The 12,131-nt window shown below is 43.8% G+C and overlaps 1 protein-coding gene across 1 annotated transcript in view; it reads left to right on the top strand.

Annotated features, from left to right (window-relative positions):
* The first annotated feature begins 208 nt into the window (after positions 1-208).
* The window catches only part of LOC133639489 (von Willebrand factor A domain-containing protein 7-like), a 43,486-nt gene continuing 31,563 nt past the window's right edge, over positions 209-12,131 (top strand). The window contains exons 1-3 of the mRNA XM_062032808.1: positions 209-368; positions 2,692-2,908; positions 8,839-9,046. Of these exons, the coding sequence (XP_061888792.1) occupies positions 2,708-2,908; positions 8,839-9,046 (409 nt within the window). The 5' untranslated portion in view covers positions 209-368; positions 2,692-2,707. The remainder of the gene's footprint in view (positions 369-2,691; positions 2,909-8,838; positions 9,047-12,131) is intronic.

The following is a 12,131-nucleotide window of genomic DNA, read 5'->3' on the forward strand; positions in this document are numbered from 1 at the left end:
AAAGATTTTGGATGCGTCCTCTTGGATCTGCACTGGCAGATGCAAGAAAACGCATCAATCAGAACACCATCTTCAAAGATGCTTAGTGACGAGACATGTACTATAAGGGTGTGGGCCAAGGTGTTCTTTAACGCCGTCACTCAACCACACCAGCGCACACAATCATACATACATACATACATACATACACACACAAACACACACACACACACACACACATACACACAACCCGGCGGCTTTCAGATAACACAGGAACCTGGCCACACTATTTACCTCTGTGGAACTTTGGAATTCACTCATAGGGAGAGTGAAGCCGTGCCAACTACTGAATAAAACGACACTTTCGCCAAGGAAAAGAACATTTTAAGGTGAGTGTGGCTAAAGTATTTTGTATCTAATAGTGATTACAGGCAGTTGTTTGTATCGTTTGTGGATGATCTGGTGTTGTCAAACAGTTTTTTAATCAGATTAAACACACTTTTGAGTTTTGATTAATTGTGATGAATCGCTGTAGATTACTTGCTTGCATAATTCAAAGTAACTTTGAATTGTTTTACTTTTTAAAGTACAATTTTACTGTCAGAATGTCACACACAAGCATTTTATTAAACGTTTTAGCTAAAGTCCCATCGTGTTTATTTTAAAGCAAAAATGGCATATGATCACTGACCATATATCAACCCAGCCTGACTTTTAGGTAACCATCTGCATTAAAGGTCATTTGCGTGATTAATCTGCATTTATTAATGCTTTAATACAGGGGTCCCCAAACGATCCAAGTCCCAAGTTATAAAAAAAAATATATGTATATATATATATATATATATTTATATATATATATATATATATATATACACTACCGTTCAAAAGTTTGGGGTCACCCAAACAATTTTGTGGAATAGCCTTCATTTCTAAGAACAAGAATAGACTGTCGAGTTTCAGATGAAAGTTCTCTTTTTCTGGCCATTTTGAGCGTTTAATTGACCCCACAAATGTGATGCTCCAGAAACTCAATCTGCTCAAAGGAAGGTCAGTTTTGTAGCTTCTGTAACGAGCTAAACTGTTTTCAGATGTGTGAACATGATTGCACAAGGGTTTTCTAATCATCAATTAGCCTTCTGAGCCAATGAGCAAACACATTGTACCCTTAGAACACTGGAGTGATAGTTGCTGGAAATGGGCCTCTATACACCTATGTAGATATTGCACCAAAAACCAGACATTTGCAGCTAGAATAGTCATTTACCACATTAGCAATGTATAGAGTGTATTTCTTTAAAGTTAAGACTAGTTTAAAGTTATCTTCATTGAAAATAAGGACATTTCACTGTGACCCCAAACTTTTGAACGGTAGTGTTATATATATATATATATATATATATATATATATATATATATATATATATATATATATATATATATATATATATATATATATATATATATATATATATATATATATATATACGGACCCCAAGTCAAAAAGTTTGGGGACCCCTGCTTTGATAGGTTGTGATTAATCTCACATGTTAACTCTGAAAGCCCTCATATGATCATTTTGAATTGTTATAAAGGCGGCGTGGCTCAGATGGTAGAGTCACGCCGGCCAGAAACCCAGCTTCCGACATCTTCGTCACTGCGGTTGTGTCCTTGGGCAAGACAATTCACCCACCTTTCTCCCTTTGCCATGGCTTCCTCAATATTAGTGTTGTCCTGATACCAATATTTTTGTACCGGTACCAAAATTATTTCGATACTTTTCGGTACTTTTCTACGGTACATTAAACATGTGTTTCTTATTGCAAGTTTGTCCTTAAATAAAAATAGTGAACATACAAGACAACTCGTCTTTCATTAGTAAGTAAGCAAAACAAGGCTCCTAATTTAGCTGCTGACATATGCAGAAACATATTGTGTCATTTATCATTCTATTATTTTGTCAACATTATTAAGGACAAGTGGTAGAAAATTGATTATTAATATACTTGTTCATTTACTATTAATATCTGCTTACTTTCTCTTTTAACATGTTCTATCTACACTTCTGTTAAAATGTAATAATCACGTATTCTTCTGTTTTTTGATACTTTACATTCGTTTTGGATGATACCACAAATTTAGGCTTCAATCCGATACCAAGTCATTTATAGGATTATACATTGGTCATATTCAAAGTCCTCATGTGTTCAGGGACATATTTCCTGAGTTTATAAACATAATATATATTTTAAAAAAAAGAAAATGTTATGATGCCAAAAAATATTGACGTAATCATAGTAGTATCGAGTAGATACACTACTGGGTAGGGAGTGGTGGGGTTTTGGACCGGTACTTTTCAGAGGCGGTATAGTACCGTATATGATTCATTAGTATCGCGGTACTATAATATAAAGCGATATACTGTACCACCCTACTCAATATAAAGCGCTTTAAGTCACTAGAGAAAAAATGCTATATTTTTTTTTTTACTAACGGGAAATATGCATGAATACTGGTTACATAATCTTGAGATGTCATTGTTTACGGTAATTACCCCTATTTGGTTCTAGCTTGAGTTGTGTTCCCCAGGTAACAAGATGTTTGCCTTCTCGTTGCTTCGTTACACCTGCTTCACAGCCTGGAAATGTTTAAGTGTTTGAACAATACATGGAGGAGAAATGTGTTTACACAAAGTTTTCATCCTGATTTCAGTCCGACTATCCTCATTATGAGCACCAAGTGCTCCGTCCTGCTGCTGCTGGCTTTGGTCCTCGTCCTTACAGGCCTCGCGCAAAGTTTCAACCCACTATTTGTCTTTGATGGGAACTCCACTACTCACCGCGACATCACCCAAAGGGCAATCCTCCAAAAGACGGCAGAGGTCTGCCGAGACATTGCTGCTGCAGATGGACGGGACTTCACTCTGGCTGTAAGTGATGCTCCCACTGATCTTCCACGTGTCGGAATAAACACCCAAACTCTGAAAGCAGTCATTGGACCATGTGTGAGAAACCCTATATGTGTCCAATATCAGACATGTCCAGAATCTGAGATACATGGCTTCTTCATATAATAATTAAATTACAGCAGTAATTTCCATTGGATTACTTGTAATATAGGTGATATGCCCCACTCCTAATCAAAGTAACAACAAATGTCCTGACATTGTACACCTTTTCAGACAATGTGCAAACATTTTTCTTTAACCAGAATTCCTTGACACGTTGCCGCCACAAGCTCAGGCTGGTTGTGGGCACACACCTCAAAAGGGCGTGTCCCATCTCCCTATTTATATCTATGGATGTGCCATTGCCTATCCGTGTTACCATAATAAAGTGTTGGCACAAACGTCATTTAAGTTTGTTACCTTGCCTGCCTTGCTAAAAGCAAGTAAATGCATCGTGCTGGTAAAGGACCCATGGCTTCCAGAACACCAACATTTCACTAACAAGCTCTCTTCATGTATGTTTTACTCCTGAAAATCAAACTGGCATCCATTTGACTCATAAATGATTGAGTCAGTATTTATACATTGTGTATATATATATATATATATATATATATATATATATATATATATATATATATATATATATATATATATATATATATATATATACTATCGTTCAAAAGTTTGGGGTCACCCAAACAATTTTGTGGAATAGCCTTCATTTCTAAGAACAAAAATAGACTGACGAGTTTCAGATGAAAGTTCTCTTTTTCTGGCCATTTTGAGCGTTTAATTGACCCCACAAATGTGATGCTCCAGAAACTCAATCTGCTCAAAGGAAGGTCAGTTTTGTAGCTTCTGTAACGAGCTAAACTGTTTTCAGATGTGTGAACATGATTGCACAAGGGTTTTCTAATCATCAATTAGCCTTCTGAGCCAATGAGCAAACACATTGTACCATTAGAACACTGGAGTGATAGTTGCTGGAAATGGGCCTCTATACACCTATGTAGATATTGCACCAAAAACCAGACATTTGCAGCTAGAATAGTCATTTACCACATTAGCAATGTATAGGGTGTATTTCTTTAAAGTTAAGACTAGTTTAAAGTTATCTTCATTGAAAAGTACAAGGACATTTCAATGTGACCCCAAACTTTTGAACGGTAGTGTATATATATAAATATATATATATATATATATATATATATATATATATATATATATATATATATATATATATATATATATATATATATATATATATATATATATATATATACATACACATACATACATACATACATACATATATGTGGGTGTAGAGCATGGTGTATATATATATATATATATATATATATATATATATATATATATATATATATATATATATATATATATATATATATATATAGCTGGTGAACGGTGGCACCAGCTGACGACCCTGCAGCTGTCCTCGAAGTGCACTGGAGGAGGTGCGACAGGCAGAGATGCCAAGCAGTTAGGTCTGTACTTATTAATTATATATATATATATATATATATATACATATATATATATATATATATATATATATATATATATATATATATATATATATATATATATATATATATATATATATATATATATACACACCCACACACACACACACATATATACGTACATATACCTGTATGTGAGTGTAGAGTGTGGTGTGTATTTATGTATGTATATATATATATGTATGTATGTATGTATGTATGTATGTATATATATATATATATATATATATATATATATATATATATATATATATATATATATATATATATATATATATATATATATATATATATATATATATGTATATATACAGTACAGTACAGTGTCAAAACTTTGGACATACCTTTTCATTTCAATGTGTTTTCTTTATTTTCATGACTATTTACATTGTAGATTGTCACTGAAGGCTTCAAAACTATGATACCTGTGAAGTGAAAACCCTTTCAGGTGACTACCTCCAGAACCTCATCGAGAGAATGCCAAGAGTGTGCAAAACAGCAAAGAGTGGCTATTTTGAAGAAACTACAATATAAAACATGTTTTCAGTTATTTCACCTTTTTTTGATAAGTACATAACTCCACATGTGTTCATTCACAGTTTTGATGCCTTCAGGGACAATATACAATGTAAATAGTCATGAAAATAAAGAAAATGCATTGAATGAGAAGGTGTGTCCAACATTTTTGTCACGATCACGGGGTCGCAGCTTGCTGCGCGGTTGTTCTCCCAATGCAAAGGAACGGCTCCGGACGAAGGCGTAAGGTAGGAAGTGATTTATCTATCATAAATCATCCAATAAACAAAAACAACAAGGATGCGTGCAGAGCGCACGGGAAGTTAAGGAACTTATTACTTAGCATAGGCAAAAGACAAGGAACACTAGAACTCAAAAACTCACGTGACAAGTGCATGGAGCAAACACAATGAGAGCAGGACGAGTGACTGGCAAAGGCAACTTAAATAATGCCTCTGATTAGCGCTCGGGAAGCAGGTGAGCGGGCGAGCACTAATCAGAGACAGGTGCACACAAAGAGTGACCATGACAACCAAAACAAACTCACAGGAGCACAACAAATAACAAAAGGAGTCCAAAATTAACAGAAAACACAAAAACATGATCTGGACCATGGATCATGACAGTACCCCCTCCTCAAGGACAGATACCAGATGTCCATATGAAAACAAAAACAAAAAACAAGCAGGGTCAAAAGTCACGGGCGGGCGGAGGGAGGACTTGGAGGTGGGTCGCCAGGCCAAGTGTCCCCGAATCCACCGAGGCAAAGTCAAGTGGCGGCGGCGAGTGGAACGCCGCTGCAGCAAGCGAGGCGGGCGACCAGGGAATGGCCACATTCGTGGCCGACGGGGAGGTGGGCGCACTTGGCGAGGCGGACGACCAGGGAGCGGCCACATCCGTGGTCGACGAGGAGGTGGGCGTGTCGGCGCCGTCATGGCAGGCGTGGCAGCAGGCACCGGCGCCGTCATGGCAGGCGTGGCAGCAGGCACCGGCGGCGAGTCAGGCGTGGTTGCAGGTACCACTGGCGAGTCAGGCGTGGTTGCAGGTACCACTGGCGAGTCTGGTGTGGTTGCAGGTACCACCGGCGAGTTTGGCGTGATTGCAGGTACCACCGGCGAGTCTGGCGTGGTTGCAGGTACCACCGGCGTCTGCCGAGGAGCAGGCGCAGGCGTCCGCCGAGGAGCAGGCGCAGGCGTCCGCCGAGGAGCAGGCGCAGGCGTCCGGCGAGGAGCAGGCGCAGGCGTCCGGCGAGGAGCAGGCGCAGGCGTCCGGCGAGGAGCAGGCGCAGGCGTCTGGCGAGGAGCAGGCGCAGGCGTCTGGCGAGGAGCAGGCGCAGGCGTCTGGCGAGGAGCAGGCGCAGGCGTCTGGCGAGGAGCAGGTGCAGGCGTCTGGCGAGGAGCAGGCGCAGGCGTCTGGCGAGGAGCAGGCGTCTGGCGAGGAGCAGGTGCAGGCGTCTGGCGAGGAGCAGGTGCAGGCGTCTGGCGAGGAGCAGGTGCAGGCGTCTGCCGAGGAGCAGGTGCAGGCGTCAGCCGAGGAGCAGGTGCAGGCGTCTGCCGAGGAGCAGGTGCAGGCGTCAGCCGAGGAGCAGGTGCAGGCGTCAGCCGAGGAGCAGATACTGGTGTGGGAACCAGCCGAGGTGCAGGTACTGGTCTGGGAACCAGCCGAGGTGCAGGTACTGGTCTGGGAACCAGCCGAGGTGCAGGTACTGGTCTGGGAACCAGCCGAGGTGCAGGTACTGGTCTGGGAACCAGCCGAGGTGCAGGTACTGGTCTGGGAACCAGCCGAGGTGCAGGTACTGGTGTGGGAACCAGCCGAGGTGCAGGTACTGGTGTGGGAACCAGCCGAGGTGCAGGTACTGGTGTGGGAACCAGCCGTGGAGCAGGTGCTGGTGTGGAAACCAGACTTGGAGGTACTGGTGTGGAAACCAGACTTGGAGGTACTGGTGTGGAAACCAGACTTGGAGGTGTTGGTCGTGACTTTGGCGGAGGTGGCCTGGCAGGAGGTTGCGGCTTGGCATGCCGACGGACTGGTGGTGGAGGACGGGCTGGAGGTTGCGGCTTGGCAGGCCGAAGGACAGGTGGCGGCGGCCGGGATGGAGGTTGCTGCCTGGCTGGGCGCAGCCGAGCAGCCCCACCAGCACAGCTCCCGGCCCCAGCCCCCCCCTCAAGGGGCGGATACCAGACGCGCTGCTTGCGGTCTGGAACAGTCTTTACGGGTGGGTGGCGGGAAGTCAGGAGGGGGGCAAAATCCTCCCCTCTAAATTGTCCAAAATGTCTTTTCCCACCCCCCACCTGAGGTCTTTTGGGAGGATGAGAGGAAAAAGTCACTGACGTGGGCGGGGCTAGAGTCCTAGGGGGCGGAGCTTGGCACTCAGAAGGAGACTGTGGCTGACATCTAAATTTCAAAAGAATGTCCTGACAAGGTATAATTTTAGAATTAAAGTCTTTAGGAGGTTGTTGACGCAAGGAGACAGAATTCAGAAAAAAAAATTCTGGGCCATGACGTCATCAGCCGTGGACGGAGTGACGTCATCGGGGGAAGGATACTGGGCTGCCTGCAACTTGCTTCGGTCCGGGGGAGGAGCTTGCGGGAGTGACGCGTTCTGACGGCGAGGCGAAGCCCTTCTGGACGGCTTCCGCCTTTGCCTGCGCGTCCGGTACTGCTGTGTAGCGGCGATGTCTTCGGACCAGAGGGAGTCGATGGGGATAAGGGAGCCTCCAGGTCCCCACATAAGGTTCGACCTCTCCTCCGTCGAATAGCGAAGCGTCTCCACTTCCATCGCTCGCAACACCATGCGCGTACCTTCATCCATCTCACTCTGGTCCGTTTGCGGGAGAACGGATGCTGCTCTCATTCTGTCACGATCACGGGGTCGCAGCTTGCTGCGCGGTTGTTCTCCCAATGCAAAGGAACGGCTCCGGACGAAGGCGTAAGGTAGGAAGTGATTTATCTATCATAAATCATCCAATAAACAAAAACAACAAGGATGCGTGCAGAGCGCACGGGAAGTTAAGGAACTTATTACTTAGCATAGGCAAAAGACAAGGAACACTAGAACTCAAAAACTCATGTGACAAGTGCATGGAGCAAACACAATGAGAGCAGGACGAGTGACTGGCAAAGGCAACTTAAATAATGCCTCTGATTAGCGCTCGGGAAGCAGGTGAGCGGGCGAGCACTAATCAGAGACAGGTGCACACAAAGAGTGACCATGACAACCAAAACAAACTCACAGGAGCACAACAAATAACAAAAGGAGTCCAAAATTAACAGAAAACACAAAAACATGATCTGGACCATGGATCATGACAATTTTGGCCTGTACTGTATATATATATATATATGCACTGTATATATATATATATTTATATATATATATATATATATATATATATATATATATATATATATATATATATATATATATATATATATATATATATATATATATATATATATATATTTATATACATACCAATGTTTGAGAATCACTGGTCTACACGTAAAAGAGGCAGTCGCCTATATTGCCCATAGCAAAATCCGTTTCTGACATGTACAAATGTTTGCGTGGAACTTGTAGTCATTGGACATCGCTGAGAGGACGCACATCATGTATAGGGTTTGGTTAAATTTGTTACAATCTGTGCGATCAAGACATCAAAAACGTCTGGAGAGAATGCATTGTGAAATGAATCACTGTTTGAGGATTACACTGAATATCATTATCTGAGTAAAGGTGTAATTCTCAATCGGTGTACTTAATGCTGTGGCTCGTTGTATTCATGAGTTTGAGGTCAGTCCCCAAAAGACCAAAGATATGCTTTTTAACATCTCCTCTTTGGTCTCCAGATTGACGACAGTCTAACAGCTGAGCGAGTACAAGAAGCGTGCTCCTCCTCAGAAAATTCCACCTCGCTGTTGTCCAGTGTTCTGTTCCACAGTTCCATTGCCAATTTGTACTTCAGCAACGCCAACGTGGATTTGGTGTCGGTGTTGAGCGACGAGCACCATTTTGATGGCGAGACCTTTCAAAAAGGACGAGACTTGATCACTCAAGGTACGTAATGTCTTTTTTTTTCCGCTCTCCATTGACTTTGAACGGGGCCTATTATGCAAAGTCAACTGTTTCTTACTCGTTGGTATACCCTACAAAACAGCGCAATTCTGAAGAGACAGTCAGAAAGTGTTGTTTTGTCCATGCATGGACAGAAAGCAGTTGGACTTACTGTCGGCAGTCAATGGGCCCCATTCAGCAACCGTTCTTAAGGACAATTTTGTTCTTAGGCCCACTTATGACGTTTTTAAGGAAATTTTTGTATTCACCAATATTTTCTTAGCTGGCATTTGTTCGTAGGTAAGAACAAAATCCACGAGTGTTCCAGAGCACTCTTAGGGAGTTTGTTCTTAAGTGTGACAAGTTCCCTTACTTCTATTGTCTAATGTTACATTAATATCATAGATAGATAGATAGATAGATAGATAGATAGATAGATAGATAGATAGATAGATAGATAGATAGATAGATAGATAGATAGATAGATAGATAGATAGATAGATAGATAGATAGATAGATAGATAGATAGACAGATAGCAATATATAGACATTTCAACACACACACACACACACACACACACACACACACACACACACACACACACGCACACACACACACACACACTTATCTTATCTTAAGGTTGTCCATCGTATCCGATGACGACAATCCATCTCTATGTTTTGTGAGTCCTCATGTGGCTGAATAGTCCAATCCGTGATCCACATGATCTGCCGCAAACAGAGCAGGTGAAGGCACTGACTGGGGGTGCAGGCGTGGCAATGGCTTCATGCCTTCTTTGACGCTTCCTGGCTCGTTGACCACTTCGGTCCTCCTCAAGCTTATGAACTCCTTGTTGGAGGAGCTGCCGCCAGGTGGAACGTTGGGCTGCAGTGTCCTCCAGCTGGGTCGGGTTCAGGCCGCATTTCTTCATGACAGTCTTCATTTGATCTTTATAACGCTTTTTTGGGCCTCCTGCCAAGCGGTGACCAAGATGAAGCTGACCATAAAGCACCTTGCGTGGTAAGCGTTCTTCTGGCATCCTGATAACGTGGCCTAGCCAGCGAAGTTGGTGCTGGGTGACTGTAGCCTCCACACTGGTGCAGTTGGTCTTGCAGAGTATTTCAGTGTGGGGGACTCTGTCCTTCCAGGATATCCCCAGGATGCATTGTAAGCACCTGATGTGGAAGGCCTCCAGCATCCTGAGGTGGCGGCTGTACAGGGTCCACGCTTCACAGCTGTAGAGGAGGGTCGTCATGACCACAGCTAAATAGACCGCTACCTTGGTATGTAGCTTAAGGTCTTTGTTCTTGAAGACCATTCCCCTGAGTCTGCCAAAAGATGCTGACGCCTGCTTGATCCGGTTTTGAACCTCCCTGTCGATACTGCAATCGTCAGAGAGAAAGCTGCCAAGGTATTTGAAAGAGTCCACTACTGCTAGTGGTTTATTGTCGATGGTGAAGGTTGGTGGATGAGGTGGAGGAGTGGATGCCCACTGGCATATTACCTCGGTTTTTGCCACGTTGACAGAGAGGCCCAGTCTGCCATAAGCACTTGCAGCGGCTGAGAGGGTAGCTTGCAGCCCTTCCGGTGTGTGGGCCACAACTGCGCAGTCATCTGCGTATTGGAGTTCGATGACTTGCACTGGTGTGACTTTTGTGACTGCTTGGAGCCTCCGGATGTTAAACAGGTTCCCGTCAAGTCGGAAGTCGACGGTAACGCCACTGCCCTTCTTGATCCTCTCATGAAGCAGCAGTGTCACACACAGGAGGAAGATATTAAACAAGAATGGAGCAAGAACAGATCCCTGGCGTACACCAGTGCACACCTTAAAGGGTTCTGATTCCTGGCCGCCAATAGTCACACGTGACATCATCCCTTCATGGAATTGCCTTAGGATGTTGACAAACTTCTGTGGGCAGCCGAACTTCAGGAGGATATTCCAGAGAAGCTCCCTGTTGACAGTGTCAAAAGCCTTCGACAGATCAATGAAAGCAACAAAGAGGTCCTGGTGCTGCTCCCTACATTTCTCCTGAAGCTGCCGTGTTGTGAACACCATGTCCACAGTGCTCCTGTTCTTCCTGAAATCACATTGTGACTCCGGAAACAGGTCTTCCGTGATGTTGTTCACCAGCCTGTGTAGCATGACTTTAGCCAAGACTTTACCAGCAACAGCCAGAAGTGAAATGCCACGACTGTTGCCACAGAGGGACTTGTCCCTCTTGCCTTTGTAGATGGTGATAATATTGGCATCTCTCCACTGCTGAGGGACAGTTTCATGCTTCCACACTTTGCTGATGACAAGGAAAAAGGCACGGATGGAACGGTAGCCTCCTTGCTTGAAGATCTTTGCAGGGATGCTGTCAGGACCAGGGGTCTTGTTGTCTTTCAGAGACCTTATTGCACTCTTAACCTCTCCAAAGGTTGGTGGAAGGTCAAGGTCATGGATGGTTGGGTAGTCAGGTAGGTCCTCCAGAACTGAGGGGTCTGTTGGGGCGGGCTGATTTAGCAGAGTTTCAAAATGTTCTGCCCATCTTTTGGTGATGAGCTTCTGGTCTTTTATGAGGGTTGTACCATCGTTAGACTTTAGCGGGGAGACAGCGCAGTTTCTTGGGCCGTAGATGGTTTTCATTGCATCGTAAAAGTTGTGCATATCATTTTTGTTGGCATGAGATTGTATTTCAGCTGCCTTTGATATCCACCACTCATTCTTCAGAGCACGCAATTTTGACTGCACCTCCCTTCTGGATGTTTGCCATTGCTGTCGGAGCACAGCTGAAGTGGGGTTGTTGAGTACAGCATTGTGTGGTGTGTGCATGTGTTTGAGCATGGTGGTTATTGTGGCTGTGTTGTCATCAGACCAGTCCTGATGCTTTCTGCGCTTATAGCCAATGGATTGGGATGCTGCCTCATAGAGCCTGGAGCTGATAGAGGTCCATTTGTTGTCAATGGAGTCATCACTCTCCAGAATATGCTCGATGTCTTCCAGGTTTTTGGCCAGAGAGAGACGGAGATTGTCCCGAGCTATAGGATCTGCTAACCGGGTACAGTCAAGCCTCTTCTTCCCTGACTTATGAAGACGGATAGCAG

The sequence above is a fragment of the Entelurus aequoreus genome, linkage group LG22 (genome assembly GCF_033978785.1).
Source record: "Entelurus aequoreus isolate RoL-2023_Sb linkage group LG22, RoL_Eaeq_v1.1, whole genome shotgun sequence".
NCBI lineage: Eukaryota > Metazoa > Chordata > Actinopteri > Syngnathiformes > Syngnathidae > Entelurus > Entelurus aequoreus.